At 41.9% G+C, this 24699-nt stretch overlaps 2 protein-coding genes across 2 annotated transcripts in view; one reads left to right on the top strand and one right to left on the bottom strand.

The window, feature by feature from the left end:
- The first annotated feature begins 348 nt into the window (after window positions 1-348).
- The window catches only part of LOC139162276 (SUN domain-containing protein 3-like), a 33371-nt gene continuing 9020 nt past the window's right edge, over window positions 349-24699 (top strand). The window contains exons 1-9 of the mRNA XM_070742453.1: window positions 349-473; window positions 2214-2311; window positions 2824-2910; window positions 4619-4694; window positions 6664-6728; window positions 8956-9011; window positions 11251-11291; window positions 14631-14787; window positions 24478-24562. Of these exons, the coding sequence (XP_070598554.1) occupies window positions 349-473; window positions 2214-2311; window positions 2824-2910; window positions 4619-4694; window positions 6664-6728; window positions 8956-9011; window positions 11251-11291; window positions 14631-14787; window positions 24478-24562 (790 nt within the window). The remainder of the gene's footprint in view (window positions 474-2213; window positions 2312-2823; window positions 2911-4618; window positions 4695-6663; window positions 6729-8955; window positions 9012-11250; window positions 11292-14630; window positions 14788-24477; window positions 24563-24699) is intronic.
- LOC139162275 (uncharacterized) lies at window positions 16946-20711 on the bottom strand. Its single transcript, XM_070742452.1, has 2 exons — window positions 19593-20711; window positions 16946-17395 (listed from the first exon to the last, which is right to left on the bottom strand). Exons 1-2 carry the CDS (start codon window positions 20668-20670, stop codon window positions 17259-17261), a joined length of 1215 nt encoding a protein of 404 aa, XP_070598553.1. The 5' UTR covers window positions 20671-20711; the 3' UTR covers window positions 16946-17258.

Here is a 24699-nt window from a genome sequence, read left to right as displayed (position 1 = left end):
AACACCAAAAACGCCTCTACGAATATGCGGAAGTATGCTCCAAACAGGAACAAAATTCTCTGCTGGCAATACCATATGCCCTATTATGATGTCATGAGATGATCATGTATACTTCACTGTAGGCCTCCTATTGTGAAATCACACGCTGGAGGTCAGGCGGTTAATCTGCGCACATCACAGAAGTGCATTGGAAAGACAGAATGGAGGGGATTTTGATGCATGTGGAAAGCAGGGTGCTTGTTTGTGCATGTAACTTTTTGGTACTGAGATTTTGAGAGCACAATAATTTAGAAGCAACCAACAGAATTCTTTCAAAATACGTCCAATTGTCACGTTGTCCTTTCAGTCATGGATGGGAGACGCTCTGTGCGGAGGTATCCAGCTCAAGCAATGCCAGGTTTTCAAGATAACCCTGCTGAGCAAGGTAGCAATCCCAGGGCAACAAGAGGATCGGGCAAGACCCAGTCAAAGAAGTAAGAAGAATGCATGGATTTAGTTACTGTAACATAACGAATACCGTATTTTTGGAGTATAAAACGCACCCTTTTCCTCCCTAAAAGAGCTTGATAATTAGGGTGCATCTTATACTCTAAATGTAGCTTTTTTCCAGCCCTAACTAGTGGCTAACGATCTTCCCAGCTCTTACCTTGCAGGCTCTTTCATTGTTTCTCTCTGTGAAGAATGTTTTCTAAGCCCTAATTCTTTGCAGGGTTTTTTCATTGCTCTAACTTGCTCTCAATAAGTTTATTTCCTGCCCTAACCAGGTACTAACAATGTTCACAGCTCTTACCGGCTTGCAAGCTGTTTCACTGTTATTCCCTGCTAAGAATATTTACAAGCCCTAAGTCTTTGCAGGGTTTTTTCCATTGCTCTACTTGCTGCGAATGTTTCTTTCCAGGTGCTAATGATGTTCCCAGCTCTTACTGGCTTGCAAGCTCTTTCATTGTTATTCTCTCTGAATAAAGTTTTTTTAAAGCCCTAACAAGGGCTTTAACTATTTTTCTTCACACACACACACACACACACACACACACCTATATTGCTCAAAAAAATAAAGGGAATACTCAAATAACACATGTAGATCTGAATGGATGAAATATTCTCATTGAATACTCTGTTCTGTACAAAGTTGAATGTATACAACAGCATGTGAAATTGATTGTCAATCAGTATTGCTTCCTAAGTAGATAGTTTGATTTCACAGAAGTTTGATTTACTTGGAGTTATATTGTGCTGTTTAAGTGTCCCCTTTATTTTTTTGAGCAGTCTATATAAAATGTATGATAGGTCAAATTGGGCTGCAAATAGATGTAGAAGTTTATGAAACTGGGACCTCTTTTGCAAGGGAGAGAGCTATTATTGTTGCAATATACTGTATTTGTCAGTGTTCAACTAGTAGGGATGATATGTTTTATTTATTTTTGTCATTTTAACTCACATCTTTTTAAAAATGTTTTAATTTAGTTTAGCTTCTGTTAATTTTTTCCCTCTTTGGATTTTGTGCTTTAATTATTGAATATTAAAAAGTATTGGGAAAAAGTATAATTTAAATGTACACATCTCCCTTTCATAGTCCACATGAACTCACATGAACACACATGAACAATGAAAACAATACAATGAAATTTTGGGAAAGATGGGTGTAACAATGGGGTTAAAAGGTTTTTCATGCACCTCCCCTGGATCCTGTCTTCATTGCTGCAGGACAGTTACACCATTTTGGGGAAACTGTAGGCTAGAACCAATTTTTAGGAATAGCAAATAGTATTTTAATATGCTTTGTTGACACAATGGATGGAGTGAAGACACTAAGGAACATCATTCTTAGGATAATGCATTGTATTTCAGGCAGCCCCCAATGACAGCTAAAAGCATGAAAAAAGCTTTATTTAGGAGCCGTGGTGGCACAGTGGTTGGAACACAGCATTGCAGGCTCACTCACTGCTCACTGCCAGAAGTTCAAACCTGACCGGTTCAAGGTTAACTCAGCCTTCCATCTTTCCGAGATCGGTAAAATGAGGACCCAGGTGGTTGAGGGCAATATGCTGACTCTTTAAACCACTTAGGGGACAGTAAAGCATTATGAAGTGGTATATACGTCTATGTGCTATGGCTCAATGCTAAAGTGTTCGTATTTTTCACGGTAATTAAAAAAGCCGGCACCCCAATATAACAGTACATTTGTAGAGCATTTGCAACTCTTCTTCTTTCAGCTGGTTCCTGCTTAATTCTTCAGGAGGTTGTCCAAGGACATCTACTACCTCATCTAGCCAGATGTCTTCAATTTATGATCAGAGAGAAGACAAGGAGGGTAAGTCTAAGAAACATTTAGGCTTTGGATACCCACTAATGATTAGAGGCCAGGGATTTAAAAAAAAAATCCAGAGAAAATATGTCAGGATTGCATCTTGAATCTTTTTGCTAGTTTAGATCTATGCAGTGTATACAAATCCACTAAAGTAGGAGTCTCCAACTTTGGCAACTTTAAGCCTAGAGGACTTCAATTCCCACAATTCCCCAGCCATCACTGCTGGCTAGGAAATTTTTGGGAGTTGAAGTCCCCCAGACTTAAAGTTACCAAGATTGGAGACCCCTGCATAATTTTGCATTTACCCTCATATGTTATCTCTCTTGCAATTGATGCATTCAAGAGGGCCAAGATACAAGAATAGGAAAGAAAACAAACTACTGTACAGATTGTAGAAATGTATATTGATGCAGATGGAAGTCAGATCAGATACTGCAAATCCAGTCTGTCTACAGAAATTATTGATATAGGATGATTGTGATGACTGGATAATGAGAATGGGTTTTCTTCGACAGGAGGTTTTACCAGAAAAGTCATTGCTGGTGAGAGTTGCTGTAGCCACTCGTCATCTGATTCCACAGCTTCATCTGAAAGTATGCTGAGTATGTAGCAGTTCCACTTTCCTACAGCTTTCCTGAAAATATGGTGCATTTCATAACTAAAGTTATTCAAGCAGAAGTTAGACCAGCCTTTAATCAGGGATGGAAGTTAATCCTCCAAGACAACTTCCAACTTTAGAGTATCATATTGTTTAGTCTTTAAGACATCATCATCATCATCATCACAACAACAACAATCCTAATAATAATGGAATAATATTTAAGTAGATTGGCAAATACAAACTCTTCTGGAGTTTCTTTCTTATCTACTTGACCCAACAATTGTCCCAAAGGTGCTTTTTTGATAGAACGATAGTAGCAAGTTGCTTCACCTCATGCTTTTCTGGAACACCAGTTCTCTAATACAGAATCTTATGTGTTCATCCAAGCCTATAGTAAGCTCTAAAATGCAGGAATGACCAATTTGAGAATATCCTCACCCATTTTACTCATCTACTGTACATCTTCCTATATGTAGAAAGGGACAGTTCATCTCAGAAAATGTCCACTACTAAGGCTGACCCATTGGATATAATAAATGAGCATTTAACTCTAAAAGTCCATCTGCTTTTAGTAAGATTTAAGAAGGCCTAATCTTCTCTGGATTGAATCTAAGGTCAATAGTACTGATTGGCTATGTTAATATAATGTACAGTTTACCTATAATCTACCTAAGAACGTCTCTACTTACAAACTTTTCTAGATAAGAACCGGGTATTCAATATTTTTTTGCCTCTTCTCAAGAACCTATTCCACTTACAAACCCAAGCCTCCAAAACTGTAACCGGAAAAGGCAGGGAGAAGCCTCTGTGGGGCCCCTCTAGGAATCTCCTGGGACAAAACAGGGCCAGAAAAGGCAGTGAGAAGCCTCTATGGGGCTTCTCTAGGGATCTCCTGGGAGGAAACAGGGCCTCCAGCCTCCCTGTGGTTTCCCCAATCACACACATTATTTGCTTTTACGTTGATTCCTGTGGGAAAATTGCTTCTTCTTACAAATTTTTCTACTTAAGAACATGGTCACGGAATGAATTAAGTTCGTAAGTAGAGGTACCACTGTACTGTGTTTCAGATTGAGCCCCTTCCTTGTAAATAATTTTGCATATCAGTAATTTGGAGATCCTTATTTGTTAAAATGGGATGAAGATCTAAATCTCAGTGCAACCTACTATTTTATTTTGGAGTTTAATGTTCCACTATTTGCTAAAATAGGGTTTAATTCTACATCTCAGGCTGTGACATGATGAATCACACATAGCAACAGCATAGATGGTGCATACAGCAAATAGGGCTAACTGTTGTATTTGCCAAGAGTTTGAATTGTGAATTTACCAATTTTATTTATTTATTGCTAGGAAGGTATTTTGATGAGCCTTGGTGGTGCAGTAGTTGAGGTGCAGTATTGCAACCTACTTCTACTGATCATCGGCTGCCAGCAGTTTGGCAGATCAAATCTCAGTAGGCTCAAGATGGACTCAGCCTTCCATCCTTCCAAGGTGGGAAAAATGAGGATCCAGACTGTTGGGGGCAATATGCTTATTCTCTGTAAACCGCTTAAAGAAGGCTGGAAAGCACTGTGAAGCGGTATATAAGTCTAAATGCTATTATCTTAGTCCTCAGGCAGATCAGATGACGAAACAAGTATATTCCCAGTTACTTTATAAACCTTCAGAATCAACACCTTAATTGTTTTGTGAATTGTTCTGTTTCACAGAAACCATATGCTGCATTCCTAGCATTATTGTGTTTTCTTTTATCTGCTGTCTTCGAAAATTCTGCTGCTGTATTAGGTAAGTAGCAATGTAAAAATGTCCAAAACCTCTTTTGGAATGACATCATAATCAAGACAGCTAACTCTGCATCTAATCGTCTTCTCCATCACAGAAGTTCTACGTTGGGTGGGGTAGAGGTTGAAAATATCATATATTAGATGACATGAAAGACTTTAAATAGGCTAAAGAGGTGTTACCCTAACACATTGGTGACTAACATTTTTATTGTCACTTGCCGAAAGCATACTTCCACACCCATAATGCAATGCGTGTGCGACACCCCCCCAGCCTCGCAATTGCCCATGCAACTCCCCTGCTTACACCCCGCATATGTGCGCACTCCCCCTATGCTCCCCCACTCCCTGCATATGCAAGTGACCCCCTGCCCCTCCACTCCCTGCATGCATTTTTGACCCATGTGTCCGACCCTGCACCTGCATGCACATCCCCATGAATTTAAATATTTAAAAATTATTTTGTTTATAAATCCATGTTATATATTAAAATAATGTATTATAACTATAAAATATTCAATTATTGTGTTTTAATGGTGCCTTTTATGCACAAATTAATTATCCTTAATTTCTTCCTTCCTTGACTTTAAAAGTAACAGATTCTGCATGGTCCCATTTGCAGTTCCTCTCTCTCTCTCTTTTCATAGTCCCAAGTCCCTCCCTCTAAATTCAAGTCTACATCTCTCAGATTCTCCAAACCACATATCTTCTCCAGCCAACGTATTCAGCAATTTCTTTGGTGGTGAAAGTTGTCCACACTGGCTGAGTTGAGAATGGAAATGGGACAACCATTCAGAAACACAAATGAATGAATGAAAGAATGAATGAATGAATGAATGAATCAGTCAATCAACCAATCAATCAATGAATGAATCAATCAATCCAGCCCAGCCAAGTTGCTGCAACAAAACCTGCCACTGTCAATTCACCATTGCCAACTCACATCAGGACAACTCGCCATGGGACAATTTAACAATTCAATTTTATTATTTAAAATAAATTTTAAAATATTAAATTTTCCATTCTTCAGTGATTCTATTCCACCCTTTCTTTGATATTAGTGTAATTCTTGTCCCGCAGTGAATCATCCTATGGAGAGTTGGCCATGTTGAAATAAACCCAGTTGAAACACCCATGGACCTCTTGAATACTTTGCATAGACTCAAGCTGCCTCTCTCCTCCATTACTTGCAGGAAGAAAGCTTATGTTATGTCTTCCTCTACTTCACAAGTAGTCTTTCTGCTTATCCTCTTGCTGGTTTTCATCAACTCTACTATTTATTTTACTCTCACTTCTGCTTTTCCATATCTCAAGCAATGTAATAACCTGAGCATTGCCTAGAATTTGATGCTTGACCTGTTTTACATGCAGGCAATTTCCAATTCCATATCTGCATATCCAGTTTGGGAAAGGCCCCTATCTGATACCTAACAATGCTGCTAACACCTTAAGCTGAACTGGTTGAACTCAATAGATGCATCTTCCTAGGTCAGTGCTAGGCAAAGTTGGCTCTTCTATGGCATGTGGACTTCAACTCCCAGAATTCCTGAGCTAGTATGACTGGCTCAGGAATTCTGGGAGCTGAAGTTCACAAGTCATAGAAGAGCCAACTTTGTCTACCCCTGTCCTAGGTGTTTCTTCCCTTTCTCATGCAACAGCTAGCATAGCCATAATGTATGGTGTGATAACATTGGCACTAGGGGTTAAGGAAACACCCTGTTTGATGACATCACACCATGCATTGTTTTATGGCAGATATCAAGTAAGGAAAAAAGAGGAGAGAGAAAAAACATGAAGCAGCAGCAACCCTCAGAATGACTTGTTAATAAACCTCTCTGGTTGGGAAAAGAACGAGCAATGCCCTTGAGTGGCCTTCGCCATTATCAAAATTCCCATTCTTATCCTTAGTATTTTTATCCTAAGAATTTTCCCGTCTATTGACTTTTCCTTAATGATCCTACCTTCCTCCACAGAAGCCAAATGGAAAACTGTGTGAAATGCTTGATGTTGCTCACCATAACTGCCTCAGTCATTTATGGTAAGTACTTCCAGTTGAGATTTGAAAAAAAAAAATCTGACTAGCAGGAGGTTCTCATGGATTGAACAAAAAAGGTGCTTGTGTCAACGACCTGAGTGTCAGAAGTCCCAATGTGCCAGATTTTATCCAGAAAAGTTCATGTTTTAACTCACGTCAGGTGGGCAAGGCAGTGGTTAAGGAAGGTTTCCTTATTGCTCATTATCACAACCCACTAATGCTTTTCCGTCCCTCTGAGTTTACAAAGTCCCACGAGGAAAGAGGGTGATAAGCAGGTGTGGGGCTACTGCCTGTCTGCAGGGGGGGGATGCAGTGTGGTAGCAAAAATGGAGCTCTGCCCCAGAGCACCCAATTTGCATTGAAAGATGTTGAAAGAAAATGCAGGGCATCCTGCATAAGCCACGTCCACAGTGTAGTAGTAAAATTTTGGAAGCCCTTCACTGGAGATAAGTCCAGAGTTCCAGCAACCAAATAATAGTCCAAGAGTCTAAAGTCTGAGAGCTGAGACCAAGCCAAAAATTCAAGGAACAGGATCCAGTGAAGCTGGGAAGAAGCACATCAAAACAAGCAAGTGTTCCCGACAGACACACCTTCTCAAGCATCTGATTCAATCAACCTTCCCCAGCTTTCCTTCTGAGGAAGGACGGGGCTGCTTCCTTGTAAGCAACCTCGCTGATCTCCTCTGTGCCCCTCTCCACTCTGCTCTCCTCATCCGTTCCTTGTCAGAGGCAGTCTAGAGCAGCGGCGGGTTCCACTTACCTGCATACCGGTGCGCTTCACGGGCATCCTACTCATTCGGATGGTCATGGATGTGCACCTATGCGTGCGTTCCCACATGTGATTTTGCTTTTGCGCATGCGCAGGAAACAAAAACTTGCTGAAATCTCCTGAGGGGACGTTCGCTCGCATACAATTTCGGTGATTTTTTGCTTCCACACACGTGGAGAAGCAAAAAATCAATGACATTTCACGCACCTGGGTATCCCCTCGCAGGATTTTTTTTAAAAAAGATGGCGCCAGTCACCGGAATATTGAAGACGGCATCAGAGTGGTTTCACGCAAATTGCGCAATCTAGCGGAATGGAGCTCCGAGGCGTACAGGTAGCAGCCCACCACTGAGAGGCTACCATCTCTGTTGGTCCTGTGAAGCTGCTCTGCTCCTGCAGGAGGATCCCCATTCGGTTGCCCCCCCCCCCGACTCCCACTGCCAGACGGCCTTGGGACTTCCTCATCCTCATCCCCTCGACTTTCCACTCATTTATAGAGGACTATGTCTTCCCTGTTGTACAGTCCCAGCTCCAACTCCTGCTCCTCTGAACCAGGATCCAACTGCAGATTCTTGCAGGATGAATACGCATGGAACTGCACAGCGGAAGTATCCAACCTGCAAACAAGGGCATGTTATTGTATATCCTATGACCGTTCACCTTTTTCTCAGATACAGATTTTTCTCTCAGTACTGAAAGAGTTTCTGTAAGAGACAATTTGGGTGGGTGGTTGAAGTAAATGAAGGCTGTTTGAATGGCAAGTATCGGTAGAAAAAAGTGAGATTTTAAATGCTCCTTCAGGTAGTGGGAAATGGTTGTGTGTGGTGATATTTTTCTTAGATGCCCTTCTATATTACTCTGTGTTTATAAAACTAAAAAGCTTTTCTATTCTTTCAAAAGGAAGGAGAGAACGTGCCCAGTGTTCAATAAAGTTGCCAAATAAACATTTTATAAGAGTTTAAACAGGAATCGGGACTGTCGGTTAATATGGAAAAATCAGAGACTATGTGTTTAAATACAGATCAGAGAGAACAGATAGAAAATCAGGAAAGAATCAGGGTTGAAATTAGTACTTAAAAAAATAAAATATTTGGGAATTTGGTTTTTGAAAAACCCAGTGAAAATTGAAGAGATGAATTATAGATTAATATGGAGGAAAATGTTGAAACAGATGAGGAGATAGAAAGAGAAAAAGCTAAGGAGACTCGCTAAAATAACTGTTTTATGTTGTGTTGTTAAAAATCAATAAAAATATTGTTTAAAAAAAAAAGTTGCCAAATTTCAGTGTAGGTAGGATTAATGTCCTTCTTAAAGAGTTTTGAGAAAAGAGGATAACATGCTAGAGGAACATCTTTCCTAATATTCTGTGTAATTTTAGCAATTTCTTGGACATGAAGCTTCAAGACAAAAGGCATTTGTAGAGTTCATTGTAGAAACTTCCCAGTTTTGTTTGTTTCTTACAGGCACCGTTTACATTGCTTGTCAATACCTGCAATTATCCGATGGCCTGTCATCAAAGGTAAACACCATTGAATGTAAGGGACAGAAAAGGAAGTCATCGAAATAGTTTGGGGCCAGATTGGGGAACTGATAGAGAATTTGAGAATTTGGTCTCAAGACAAAAAGGCTGCCACACACAAAGATCCTTTCTTCAGTAACAATTCTCAATGGAAACAAGCCCTTGCTCGATAATAAGAGGCCATCAAAGATGATGTTCACATTTGTTTTCTTGGGTTTTGAGGCTACCAGAAATGTTGTATCTGGAAAACAGCAAGTGAATTTGTGTATAATCTGTCATCATGGAAGTGACAGTTAAAATCTGGATTTTATTTTTTAAATATAAAAGAATGGCTCAAGTAGCAAACTTGGCTCCACTACTTTTGCATTCTCCAAAAATAGGCACTCCTTATTTAGTGACTGCAATTGACAAACTACAAGTCCGTTGTTCAGCAAAACTGTCACTAAGCAAAAAATCACATGACCACAATTCTGCTTATTATTTTACTTCAGCTTTCCCTTGCTTTGAAGCAGGGGTGTCACAATCATGGCACAGCTGCATCACACACTGGCCACCCCCACACCCCGGTTTAGTGAAGGGGGGAAAAAGTCACAATACGTCACATAATGACAACATGACAACATGAGTTTGACATCCCTGCTTTACAGCATTAGGATATAACCCCAAACAGTTGTGTGAACCCAAGCATAAGAAGATAAGAAGAGCCATGCTGAATCAGGCCAAAGCCCATCGAGTCCAGCATTCTGTGTTACACATTGGCCCCCTAATTGTACATGGAGATCTTGAGGAGAAGGCAAACCCCTCCCTTTCCCTTGACCCCCAACAAATGGTACTCAAGGGAATCCTGCCTGCCTCAACCAACATAGAGGCGGCACATGGACATCCGTTTCAATAACAACCGATACACTTGGCATCCATGAATCTGTCTAATCTTGCCTTGAAGCTATCAAGGCTGACAGCTGAATTCCATAAACCAACGACCCTTTGGGTGAAGAAATATTTCCCTTGATTTGTCCTCGCTTTCTTACCTATGTGCTTTAAGGAGTGCCCCCATGTCCTAGTATTGTGTAATAGAGAAAAGAATTTTCTCTATCCACCTTTTCTATCCCATGCATGATTTTATACACTTCGATCAAGTCACCCCTTAAACGCTGTCTTTCAAGGCTGAAGGGACCAATGAGTTGCAACCTGGTATCATAAGGGAGGGGCTCCAAGCAGTGTGGAAGGTGTAGGGAGAACTCAATTTATGAAGAACCTGGAGAAAAGGCCAAATCATATGCCCCTTTTCCCCTACTCCCCATCGTTTGAAATGCTTACCCTGGCACTGAGATAATTAGGAAAAATGGGAATGGTGTTTGCATTTACATTCATTGGAAAGAGAGTGAACAGGTACATGATGGGGATATGCATTGAAAGGAGTGTAGCTGCAGCTTCTTGGGAGGCAAATGCCTTCAGGGGTGAAAGTGACTAGGACTTTGTCAATTCCAGGCAGCAGCTGCTTCCAGGCTGTAATCAACTAATTAGCGTTACACAACTGAGCCTGTTAAGTTGTTCTCAGCAGTTTTGGAGTAACCACTGCTACACAAACAAGCAGCTCAGGAAGTGACAGCTTGCTTGGGTTTGATATAGCAATTAAAATGCTGGCTTAGAAACCAGGAGACACTGAGTTCTAGTGCTGCCTTAACCTTGAAAGTCAGCTGGGTGATCTTGGCTCAGTCACACACACTCACGTTAACTCACTTCAGATTGTTATTGTGGGAAAAATAAGAGGAAGAAGGTATTTTGGGATATTTTGTAAATATATATATATATATATATATATATATATATATATATAATGGAAAGTAGGATACAAACAAGCAAACATAAATTAAAATGTATTGGCTCTACCAGAGGGTATGGGATAAGCACAAGGCAATGTGGATAGGTAACCAAATGATGTTGTAAAGATAAATGTGGTTATTGATTCCAAAGTTAGTTTTTCATCATCTATGTAATGGTAATTTCTCACTATCTGAGGCAATCACTAAATGATAAGATTATAATTTACTGCATAATTCTGGCTGGGTAGGTATGGAATTGAATTTAAGTCAAGAAGCATATACTGTATATATATATATATATATATATATATATTCTAAAATGGTCATAAATTAACTACAGTTAACTATGACTGAGGTCCATGTTACAAATTGTTCATATAAAAGTTGAAACATATATGTTTTTTTCCTTCCAACAGGAACTAACAAAAATGTATGAAACTGAGCTGAACAATCTCTGGTAAGGCTATTATACATCCCTCCAAAATATCTTAAAGAAAAAGACTTTACTCATTAATTAAATGTATAAACTGCTTAAATCTATCTCATGACTCTGGGAAATTTACAAAATACAATAGTTAAAAACAAGAATGCACACAAGCTTTTTTAAAAAAAAAAGTCTGGAAATCGTCACCCAATAAATCAAAACATTGGAAAGAGGCCCCTCTCCCTTCAAACCTAAGATATGAAAGAAAAGTTATGGTTTAAAGGAAAAGAACTGTACAAATCTTGGGGAATGTGGCTTATTGAAATGCAGCCAGGCTTAGAACTACAGGAACTAAGACAGGGCTGCCCAACCTTGGCAAATTTCCAGAATTCCCCAGCCAGGCATGCCTTGGTCTAGGGATGTAAGCCTCAAGCTTCATTATTTATTTATTTATTTTTTGGATTTGTATGCCGCCCCTCTCCGTAGACTCGGGGCGGCTAACAACAGTAATAAAAAACATCATGTAAATCCAATACTAAAAACAACTAAAAAACCCTTATTATAAAACTAAACATCCATACAAACAAACATACCATGCATAAATTATAAAGGCCTAGGGGAAAAGAATGTCTCAATTCCCCCATGGCTGATGACAAAGGTGGGTTTTAAAGAGCTTACGAAAGGCAAGAAGGGTGGGGGCAATTCTAATCTCTGCGGGGAGTTTATTCCAGAGGGTCGGGGCCGCCACAGAGAAGGCTTTTCCCCTGGGCCCCGCCAAGCAACATTGTTTTGTTGACGGGACCCGGAGAAGGCCCACTCTGTGGGACCTAACCGGTCACTGGGATTCGTGCGGCAGAAGACGGTCTCGTAGATACCCTACTCCGGTGTCATGAAGGGCTTTACAGGTAATGACCAACACTTTGAATTGTGACCGGAACTGATCGGCAACCAATGCAGACTGCAGAGTGTTGGTGTTACATAGGCATTTTTGGAAAAGCCCATGATACTTTTCATACGTAGCCCCATGTAGAGAGCATTACAGTAGTCGAGCCTCGAGGTGATGAGGGCATGAGTGACTGTGAGCAGTGACTCCCAGTCCAAATAGGGCTGCAACTGGTGCACCAGGCGAACCTGGGCAAACGCCCCCCTCGCCACAGCTGAAAGATGTTTCTCTAATGTGAGCTGTGAATCGAGGAGGACACCCAAGTTGCGGACACTCTCTCAGGGGGGTCAATATTCCCCCCCCCCAGGGTGATGGACGGACAATTCGAATTGTCTTTGGAAGGCAAAACCCACAGCCACTCCCATCTTATCAGGGTTGAGTTTGAGTCTGTTGACACCCATCCAGGCCCCAACAGCCTCCAGGCACCGGCACATCACTTCCACTGCTTCAGTGACTGGACGTGGGGTGGAGATGTAAAGCTGGGTATCATCAGCGTACTGATGATACCTCACCCCATGCCCTTGGATGATCTCACCCAGCGGTTTCATGTAGATATTAAATAGCAGGAGGGAGAGGACCGACCCCTGAGGCACCCCACAATGGAGAGACCTCGGGTTCGACCTCTGATCACCGACTGCAACCGACCTTATCTCATGTACATTAGGGTTAAAATAATAGGTTGTCCAATCCCATCATTGGCCTACACCAGGGGTAGGCAAAATTGGCTCTTCTATGACTTGTGGAATTCAACTCCCAGAATTCCTGAGCTAGCATGGTTGGCTCAGGCATTCTGGGAGTTGAAGTCCACATGTCATAGAAGAGCCAATTTTGCTTATTCCTGGCCTACACCAATCCCTTTGGAGGCAATCCTAAGACTGAAAACACATTGGAAGTCCTCTCTGGATAAATATGCATTTGCTTTTGGTTAGAGACTACAGTGCAACATTCTTTCACACCCAAGGAGAAAATATTTAAGCTGCAATTCTATCCGCCTTTCTGTGGAAGTAAGTTCCCCTGAATTCAAAAAGATTCATTCCTGACTATATTTAGGGCAGGGCTGTCAAATCCAAGGCCCATGGGCCACATCCGGCCCGCGGGACTGCCCTGGAAACAGTAAAGATTGGCTTCTTGGTGCCTCTGCTGCCACCAAGTGATGTTGAGCTAACCATGCCCACTATGGCCACGCCTACCTCCCCCCAAGATCAAACACAACCCTGATGCGCCCCTCAATGAAATTGAGTTTGACATCCCTGGTTTACCGTATTTGGGTCAGGCATGCTTAATATCTCCTTTCTTGATTCTAACATCCTTCAGATTCAGCGGAAATGCCTTAATATCCAGTCTTATGTAACCACAATAATTAGCTGGTGCATTGCAGGCCCAGGAACGGTCTGGAAAACAGTTATGATTACAGTCAGTCCTCAACTTACAACCACAATTGAGCCCAAATGTTTTTGTTGCTAAATGAGACATTTGTTAAGTGAATTTTGCCCCTGTTTACCACTATTTTGCTACGCTGGTTAAGTGAAACTCTGCCTTTCTTAAGTTAACAGCATGGTTATTAAATGAATCTGGCTTCCCTAATTGACTTTGTCTATAAAAAGGTTGCAAAAAGATTATCACAACACTGGGACTCTGCAACCGTCATAAATATGAATCAGTTGCCAAGCATCTGAATCTTTGTCATATGACCATGGGGAGGCCGCAACCATAGTTCCCTCTAAGCTGAGCAGTGAGCAATCACTCACTTAAAAATCATCATCAACTCAGAGTTTTCCAAACCTGCCCAGAAGCCGAGAGGGAAAGAGTGAGAGGGAAGGAGAGAGAGAGGAAGAGAGGAAGAGAGAGAAACAGATAGAAAAAAGAGAGGAAGGAAAAGAGAAAGAAAAAGAATGGGAGTAAGGAGGAGAGAAAGAAAATCAAAATCTAGTTTGAAACTAGCTCAACTATTTAAGTGGCATTTTGATATTGATAGAGTTGCCCTATTATGAGCTCACTGTTGTAGACACACAGTACAGTATTCTATTTTGAAATTCTCTGAGGCAAAACAGGGTGGGTTTTTTATTTGTTTGTTTGTTTGTTTATTAATTATTTCTGTGCCACCCAGTCCCGAAGGGACTGCCGCTCAGACACTATACTTTTCTGCCCACCCCCCCCCAAAAAATTAGAGGGAACACTGGCCGCAACAGTCCTAAATGTGAAAAGTGGTCGGAAATCACTTTTTTCAGTGCCACTGTAATTTCAGACTTATTAAATGAATGGTTGTAAGTCAAGGACCAGCTGTATCACACTAGTCTACAGCAAAAATCCAGGCAACACTAGAAGGAAGCAACAATAGAACGGGTTTGTATCCTTTTGTTTTGCCATTTAACAGTTTTTCAGAGTTTTGCATATAATCTTGATACCCATTTCCCCTCCTTTATTACAAGGAAATCTCAACATCTGCTGGAAGATCAATTCCATGAAATTCAGGACCTTAAGAATGAAATGGATAAACTGAATTCTGAGATCAGCAACCTCCAGAAAGGCCGCCTGCAGTCCACCAAGCAAATCCTTCAGGAAAGTGACTTACCAGGAGAGGAGAAAGTAGGAAGCTGCAACTAATCTCAGAAATTCTCTGGTTTCGATCTTTCCAGATTATCATTTTCTTTTGCACATCTATTAGCTACCATAGAATGTCATTTTCCCCCCATTTACAAAACTGAAGTCTGTTAGTTGTTCTCATGCCCAGCCTCACTCGTACCAAATATGCTTAAAAAATACAGTAGGGAAAACATTGAACCACAGTGAGGGTTTCTTTCCTGCTGCAAAAGGGTAAATTATAATTCAGTTTCAGTTTCAGTTTAATCAGATTTGTATGCCGCCCCTCTCCGCAGACTCGGGGCGGCTCACAACAGTAGCAATACAATATAAGACAAATCCAATATTTAAATTAATTTAAAAAACACCACAAATTAAAAAACCAATCATACACACTAACGTACCATACATAAATTTTATAAGCCTAGGGGGAAAGAACATGTCAATTCCCCCATGCCTGACGACAGAGGTGGGTTTTAAGGAGCTTACGAAAGGCTAGGAGGGTGGGGGCAACTCTGATATCTGGGGGGAGTTGGTTCCAAAGGGTCAGGGCCGCCACAGAGAAGGCTCTTCCCCTGGGCCCCGCCAACCGACATTGTTTAGTTGACGGGACCCGGAGAAGGCCAACTCTGTGGGACCTAACTGGTCGCTGGGATTCGTGCGGCAGAAGACGGTCCCGGAGATATTCTGGTCCAGTGCCATGAAGGGCTTTATAGGTCATAACCAACACTTTGAATTGTGACCGGAAACTGATCGGCAACCAATGCAGACTGCGGAGTGTTGGTGTGACATGGGCAAATTTAGGAAAGCCCATGATAGCTCTCGCAGCTGCGTTCTGCACGATCTGAAGTTTCCGAACACTTTTCAAAGGTAGCCCCATGTAGAGAGCATTACAGTAGTCGAGCCTCGAGGTGATGAGGGCATGAGTGACTGTGAGCAGTGAGTCCCGGTCCAAATAGGGCCGCAACTGGTGCACCAGGCGAACCTGGGCAAACGCCCCCCTCGCCACAGCTGAAAGATGTTTCTCTAAAGTGAGCTGTGGATCGAGGAGGACGCCCAAGTTGCGGACCCTCTCTGAGGGGGTTAGTGACTCCCCCCCCAGGGTGATGGACGGACAGATGGAATTGTCCTTGGGAGGCAAAACCCACAGCCACTCCGTCTTATCCGGGTTGAGTTTGAGTCTGTTGACACCCATCCAGACCCCAACAGCCTCCAGGCACCGGCACATCACTTCCACTGCTTCACTGACTGGACATACTGGGCACTAGTATTCCATGTTGCATCCAGTTTTGGTCGCCACAATATCAACAAAATGTTGAGAAACAAGGATGGTGCTAATTGGGTATATCTACTCTAATGAAAAGAAGGATTAGGGATGACACGAAAGCAGTGTTCCAATATTTGAAGGACTGCAGAGAGCAGAGAGCATCAACCTGTTTTCCAAAGCACCTCAAGGCAAGACAAGAAACAATGGATGGAAACTAATCAAGGGAAAAAGCAACCAAGAACCAAGCAGAAATTTCCCAACAGGGAGAACAATCAACCAGTGGCATAGTTTGGACAATCCTAGACCTATGGTGGTGAATCTATAGCATCATGCGAGAGGTGGCATGCAGAGCCCTCTCTGTGGGCACGTGCGTCATCACCCCAGCCTAGCTCCATCGCATTTCTTTGTCGGTTTCATTTTCAGGGAAACAAAAGTTTGTGGGACTAAAAAAAAAAATTCACTCAATCAATTCCAACTTCTCATGAAAGGAGAAGATCTCACAAAGTTGGAATTGATTGAGTGATATTTTTTTTTAGTCCCACAAACTTTTGTTTCCCTGAAAATGAAACCGACAAAGAAATGCGATGGAACTAGGCTGGGGCGATGACGCACATGCCCACAGAGAGGGCTCTGCATGCCACCTCTCGCATGATGCTATAGATTCACCACCATAGTGTCAGATTATGGAAGGGCCCCTACCTCATCAAGGCGCTCAGCTTCAGGAGAATGAGCCAGGACCTTCCGGAGGTGATGAATATTGAAGCACAGACAAAGCATGTTCGAATGAACAAACTAGATTTATTTTAAAAAAGTATAAAAATAAAAATGTCTACGGAGAGACAGTATGGCACATCTCATAGCTACAAAGATGGACCGCAAGAGAAGGACTCTAACTTAGAGACCGCCCTTCTTCTTCAGTAAGGCAGGATGTGAGCAAACAGGTTACATCACACAGGAGGAGCTACATTACTAGACAGAGTTAACTCTCTAACTACTGGATGTTTCTCAATGTGTATGAAGGCTGGCAATTCCCAGCGCGACACCCCTTCTTTGTCAGTCATCAGAGACATAAGGGACATCAAGACATCAATTCACTTGAGGCACATTTTGTTGGTGAGGTATTCATGTTGATCAGCTGGCAATGGCTTATTCAGCAAGTCAGCGATCTGCTCAGTAGTAGGTATGTACTGAATTTTCACGAATCCTTCTTTCACCTTCTCTCTGGTATTTTGATACCGGATGTGAATGTGCCGTGAACGAGCTCCAACAAATTCAGTTTCAGCAATGAATGCAACTGAAACATTATCCTCCATAATAAAAATTGGTAACATCGGGTTTTCCCAAATACTATTAATGAGAGGAAAAAGAGACATTAATGCATTACAGCAATCAGAAACACATGCATATTCAGATTCAGTTGAAGAGCAAGAAATGAACTTCTGCTGCCTAACTTTCCAAAAGAAAGGACAACCATTTAAAAACATGATATAACCAGAAGTACTTTTACGTGTTTCCGTGTCACTTGCCCAGTCAGCATCAGCATAACAAATCACTTCAGGGTACTCAACATGATCTGGCTCGAGGTACAGCTTTTTGCCTTTTGTGAGCTTCATGTATTTCAGCAACTTCTTTATGCAAGACCAGTGAAACGTGGTTGCTCTCCCAACGTATCTGGACAGTAGATTCACACTCAGTGAAATGTCAGGTCTTGTCCAACTGCTGATGTACAATAGCGATCCAATCACTGACCGGTACAACGTTTTGTTCTCAAAATCAGGATACTCTCCTCGGGTTAACCTGTAAAAATCAGTCTGCATAGGAGAACGACAAGTATTTGCATCAAACATGTTACAATTTTGCAAAAGCTGGTCAACCTTGCTTTCTTGTGAAAGAGAGAACCCCTTCTCAGTTTTCTCAAACTGAACACCTAGATAATCATTAATATGCCCTAGGCTTTTCAAGGTGAAATGTTGTTCAAGGCCCTTAGCAAAAGTTTGACTAGTGCTTTCATTCAGACCCACATAAACAATATCATCAACATAAACAAGAACAACTTCATAAGTCTTACCTTGCCCTTTTGTGAACACGCATCCATCAGATTCGGACTTAATAAAGCCCATTGAATTTAGCTTTTGGGATAACAATTTGTACCAGCAGAGGGCGCTCTGCTTGAGGCCATATAAAGACTTACTGAGAAACCAGACTTCACCTTCTCGGTCCTGGAATCCGGGAGCACCTTTGACGTAGATCTCTTCATTCAGATCAGCGTTCAAATATGCAGTCTCTACATCAAATTGAAAAACTTCTAAGCCCAAAGCAACAGCAGTGATCAGGGCAATCTTGACACTCTCATTTCTGACTGTGGGTGAATATGTGTCAGTGTAGTCATCTGGATAAACTTGAGAGAATCCTTGAGCTACAAGTCTAGCTTTGTACAGCTTTCCTTCATTAGGATTTTGTTTGACTTTATACACCCAGCGTGTGCCAATGACTTTCTTCTTGTTAGGAGGCTCCACCTGCTGGAACACTTTAAGTTTCTTTAAACAGTCCAGTTCGCGTTCCATAGCCTCATACCATTTTTCTTGTTCAGAGTTAGGTAAAAGTTTGATCTGGTGAAAATGATCAGGTGGAAGTGTAAGGTTATTACACATGAAAAGATAAGGAGAATCAGATACTTGCTGTGCAAATCTCTTTGGAGGAGTTCCTTTGGTGGTTCTCTTGGAACGTCTTGGAACGCTGGTCCATCCTTCATCATCATTTCCGCCTTCAAGTTCATCACAAGAGATTTCCTCTGCGACTGTTGAAGGTTGTTCATCACATGGAACGTCAGGAACATCTGGCACAGCTCCCTGGTCATCAGGTGTCACCATACCATCCTTAGGAAAATAAACTGAAGTATCATTACTATGTATACTGGACCAATTTGTGTCTTCCTCAAATTTAGCTGAATTAGAAATGTAAACTCTGTGATGAGAGTCAGCAAATTTGTGGTACTTGGAGACTTCATCAAAGCCGATGAATCTCATTCTTTCAGACACGGGACCTCCTTTTCTTCTCTGTTCAACTGGAATGTTAACAGTGGCATAACAACCAAAAATGTAGATGTTCTGGACATCAGGCTTCTTGCCATGAAGCAAGTAATAAGGAGTGTCTTGTATGACGCTACTCCATGTTCTGTTAACAATGTAATTAGCATACCTTAATGCTTCGCCCCAGTATGAAAAGTCCACGTTCGCATCCTCAATGAGACAACGAAACATTGTCTGTAGAATCGCGCTTCTGTGTTCGCATACATCGTTGTGCTGGTGCGCTCCTGATGATGAGGTCTGCCTGAGGATCCCATTTCTGGTCATCCATCCTTGAAACTCTTGTGACATAAGTTCGCCTCCACGATCACCTTGAATCCGCTCGATCCAGACGTCGTGTTGGGTGAGTATTTCTGCAGCAAAGCCTTTAAAAGCCTCAAACGCCTCTGATTTATGTTTTAAAAGAAAAACATAGCCAAATCGTGAGTAACTGTCAACTACAGTTAAGAAATACTTACGTTTACCAACAGTAGGCCGAAATGGACCGACAACGTCGGTATGAACCAATTCAAAGATGCGTGTACAGAGTCGGACAGCAATTTTTGGAACGGGAGAATGCCGGGATTTGGCTGAGTTACAAATTTTGCAATCTAAGTAAACTTTGCAAGCCCCATCAATTTTGAAACCATCAGCATATTCAGACATCTTTGCTAATACGGGGTAAGAAGCGTGCCCCAAGCGACGATGCCATCTGTGAATGCACCTGGAATGAAAAGATTTGTTTGTTAACACATGTTTAACATTTGCAATAGCATTTGGAACCTCAGGAGTTTCATTGGCTTTAGGAGCCTTTGAACTAGCGGTGGCACCAGGGTTTCTCTCTGGACCTGTGCTAACGCCCTTTGGAACGCTTATACTTACACCACCTTTGCTGGCAGGTTTTGGTTGCAAATAAAAAACACCTTTGATGGGGATGGCAGTAGCAAGAAGTTTGCCATCCTTGATAATGTTAGTGTCAACAAGTTCATAGTTTATTACAACCTTCAATTCTTCTCTCAGGCAATATCCGCTGAGGATGTTGTTCTTGGCAGTAGGAACGTAGAAAACATTTGAGATAAGGGAGTCCAGTTCTTTGACGAAGACTTTTCCTTTTCCTTCCACCTTGGAACGAAGATCACCAACTCCGTATACTTCCTTGACATCAGTCGGGTGTAGCTCAGAGAAGGATTCCTTCCGGCATGCGATGTGTGCCGCTGCTCCGCTGTCCAGGGTCCATAACTCACGAATGTCGTAGAGTGGACTCTTCTCAGAAACGGTGCTGAGGTGGATGATACCAACATAAGTAGGTTTCTCATCTTTTGAGTCTTTGGGAGTTGACTTTGCAGCTCCAGAACTCTTTCCTCTGGATCCTTTCTTGTGCGCGCCCTTTGGCTGAGTTGGATAAGGTGGGGTGTCAGTTTCGCCAGGTTTCACACTCTGCACATCAGGAGACTTGCGAGTGTCATCCTTCTTGAAAGGTTTCTGGCGTGGGTACTTAGGAGTACTTGTTTTCTGCTGACCGCCCTTTGCCAAATTAGGTTTAAATGCTGCTGACATGGGCCTAAGTCCAGTGTTCAGCAACTCTGCTTCTTCAGTTAGCATGTTACAGAGTCTTTGAGTGGTTTTCTGGGCCAGTGGGAGTATGCTGAACTTGTAAACAACTTCCTTCCATTCAGGACCAAGGGAAGTTATGATAGCCACATTTACTTGATTATTATCATAGCGGTATCCTCTTTCTTCTAAGTCTTTATGTAATGTGAACATCTTAGATAAATGTGGTGCAAGTTCACCCCCTGTTGGAAGTTTAGCATTAGTAAACTTGGTTATCAGTATGTAGTTGCCTTCATCTGATATTGGCCTAAACATGCCGTCTAATGACTCTAATATCTGAGCAGATGTATAGTCATGTGTGTCATACCTTATTGACAATTGTGGATCCATGCTCATGAGAATGAGTAGCTTGGCTTTTATGTCAGCTTCTCTTTCTTCTGCAGTCCAGCGCCTTACTGGGGGATTATGTGCAATCCCTTCTATGTCATGAGCCAGTAGGTGCAAATTTATTCTGTGAAGCCACTTCCGATAATTGTGTCCATTAGGCATCAGTACAAAATCACCTTTCAGTACAGAAGAAGTGATGGTTTGTCTAGTTGGTGCATTCATCTGAAATGCTTGGAGTGGTTGGAGTTGAGCTCCAACTCCTCCTGACAAACCTTGTGGCTGTCCCATCTGGGGAAGTTGTGCTGGCATCTGTGGAATATGGACTGGAGCTCTCTGTGGTAAAACAGAAGGACCTGGGACAAAAGCATTTGGTTTCTGCATTTCTGCAGCCATGTCTGCCTGGGAAAGTCCCTGTCTGGTTTCAGGTAATGCCCTTTCCTCTCGGGCATTCCATCCACTAGTGGCCGCTGCTGCGGAGCTTGCTGCAATGGGGGAAGTCCTCCCCCCTTTTCGGCTTGCTTCTGCAAACTGCACAGGGACCAACTTTTTTACTGTGGGCTCGAAAGCCCCTCCTTCCTCTCTTGGAATGTCTTCTATGTTAGATAAGGCAGGAGGGTAAAAATGCGTGATCACTGGAGAATGGCTAATGTGCGCATGTCTATCTTCCTTGGAAGAATAAGCATACGTGGCATCTCTCAGGGGCATTTCCTCCATCTTTTCTGTAAGAAGTTTGAGCTGAAGTTTTTTTAAAGATCGTAATTCAGTTCTGGCATCATCCGCCTTTTGTAAATAACTGGAGTAGATCTGTCTTTGCTCATTAGTTTTTAAAGTAGGAAGGTTATCAAAATGAAGACAATGAGATTCTAACGAATCAATTTCCTTTTCATCTCTTTCTATCATTTTCTCGATCATCTCTAGAGTTAGGGATGTCCCCTTAATTCTATCAGAAGTGAGAGAACTCAAATCATCTAGGTGCTTTGTTTTGGCTGACGCCTTTACATGCAAAACAGATGATTGAGATGGGAATAGAGTTAACGTTTGATCTTCAGACTCTTCATCATCACTAGGTTGATTTGAAACACTGCCGGAGGCACCCCCTTGGGCAGATTTACATTCTTCCTCCCGAATCCCAACATCATCATCAATCACGTAATGGGAACTTACGGTTTCGTGAGTGTCGGCAGCTGTAGAGGCTTCCTTCTCAGAATACAAAGACATCGTAGGATTCCTTTTACTATCGGCAACACGAACAGTATCTCTTAGCTCGGCGAACTGCTGGCTAGAGAGGGAATCTATGAAGGATTGACTGAGAGGATTACGCTTTCTTTTAGCTGGCATTAGGAGTAATCGCTAGTGAGCTTACGGAGTGTAAGCGGGGTCTGTTTCTTCAATAAAAACCATCCTCTGCTACCATGTCAGATTATGGAAGGGCCCCTACCTCATCAAGGCGCTCAGCTTCAGGAGAATGAGCCAGGACCTTCCGGAGGTGATGAATATTGAAGCACAGACAAAGCATGTTCGAATGAACAAACTAGATTTATTTTAAAAAAGTATAAAAATAAAAATGTCTACGGAGAGACAGTATGGCACATCTCATAGCTACAAAGATGGACCGCAAGAGAAGGACTCTAACTTAGAGACCGCCCTTCTTCTTCAGTAAGGCAGGATGTGAGCAAACAGGTTACATCACACAGGAGGAGCTACATTACTAGACAGAGTTAACTCTCTAACTACTGGATGTTTCTCAATGTGTATGAAGGCTGGCAATTCCCAGCGCGACACATAGCTCAGGTGTTTCCCAATGGAGGAGATGGGGTCCTCCTCCTCCTGAAATTCATTACGACACAGAGCCGCAATGCAAACCTGGATTGTCTAGGCCAGGGGTAGGCAAACTTGGCTCTTGTATGACATGTGGACTTCAACTCCCAGAATTCCTGAGCTAGCATGATCGGCTAAGGAATTCTGGGAGTTGAAGTAAAAAAGTCATAGAAGAGACAACTTTGCCTACCCCTGGTCTAGGCTCCTTCTGGCCTCAGTTGCTTTTCCTGCAGAGCTGCCTGTGTTGGGGTGCCATGCCTCCCTGCCAGCCAGCTGAACTTCGGTGCACTGCTCCTAGGCTCATCAGCCTCCAGATTCCCACCACCCAGCACCAGTTTTGGAGGGGTGGGGTGCAGAAACAGATGAAGGCAATGAGAGAGAGGGGGGGGGGAAGGAGAGAGAGAAACAGAGGGATGGAAACAGGGTGAGAAAGAGAGAAGCAAAGGCAGAGAGAGAGAGAGGGAGGGAAAGAGGAAGAGAAAGAAAAAGGCAGAGAGGAAGAGAAAGGGGAAGAAAGGCAAGGAAAGAGAGAGAGAAACAGAAAGGGAAAGAGAAAAAGAGAAATGATATTACAAAAGTTTTTATTGTTATTGAGCATAATATTTCAAAAGCAGAAAAAATGAAGGGGCATAAAAGTGCATTTATCACATTTTTCATAGAACAATTAGCTGAACTCTGTCTTTATCATTATTTTAGGTAGTAAAACCTCAGTATTCAGTTAAATTGCCTTGTTGGCACTTTGCGACAAGTAAGTGGGTTTTGGCTTGCAGTCTCTAAAAGGTTCGCCACCACTGCCCTAGTCATAGATTTCCCACTGCTCATGATAGAGATGCTTATAATAAAAGGTGTTCTAGTATGTTTTAAGTCTTTATGGTGAAGACAAAACAGTTACTGCTTTTGGAGAGATGAGTGGTATAGAAATTAAATAAAATAGTAAATTATGGGATTACCCTTTACCAAAAGTTTAAAGGAAATTTGTATATCTCCAACCTACTACATGAGATAGTCTGTTTGAATTGATTGATGACTCTAAGAATTATTAAATCTACCTCTCCTTTCTACATACTTTTCTTCTCCACAGAAGTTCCAGCCTTTATGTCTAAAAACCATGAGCATTGCATAGAGATTTCTGCACTGATATAAATTTTTGTCTTTTGACATTAGCCCCCAAATGCCTGTGTCCCAGGGCTGGCTATAGTGTATGCTTCATAGACATCATCTTTTCACATAATTAACTGACAGATGAAAACATGTTAATGCTATCTAAAAGAATCGTGGTACACACTGTTTTAAGCACCACCAACCATTCTTCCTTAGCTAAAATCTGATAGAAAAATATTATTAGATACCAGTTAATATTCCTTTATGGGCTATTCATTTGGGCACATTTATTTCCTGTCTTTACTCAGCAAACTTGAGAAACAAACCATTTGCCGAGTTGGCAAATTTTGGCTTTTTTGACATGATGCTTTATTGTCCATATTTGTGTATATGTTGCTAACAGTTGGAATTAAGTCTATGGTTCTATTCATAACTTACGATGTCTAACGTATGTAACTGATATTTGTATAAACCATTTCCCTGGTGTATTTTTCTTCTCCTTTGCAGGAAATGATTGATATGCTCAATTTGGCTTTTAAGAAGATTTTTGAAGACGATATACAGAAAGCTGACTGGGCTCAAAAGTCAATAGGTAATGTCCTGAAAGATGGAGTGGCTTTGGGTTTGCAACTCACAGCCAGGAGTGTCTTTGCATAAACTGCGAGTTGTGCAGTAGTTACACCCAGTTCTGTATCTTGAGAACCTGGTTGCCCTTGAGAAGTATATGAA

Source organism: Erythrolamprus reginae, chromosome 2 (assembly GCF_031021105.1).
Source record: "Erythrolamprus reginae isolate rEryReg1 chromosome 2, rEryReg1.hap1, whole genome shotgun sequence".
NCBI classification, from domain to species: Eukaryota; Metazoa; Chordata; class Lepidosauria; order Squamata; family Dipsadidae; genus Erythrolamprus; species Erythrolamprus reginae.
This window is presented reverse-complemented; position numbering and strand designations above follow the sequence as displayed.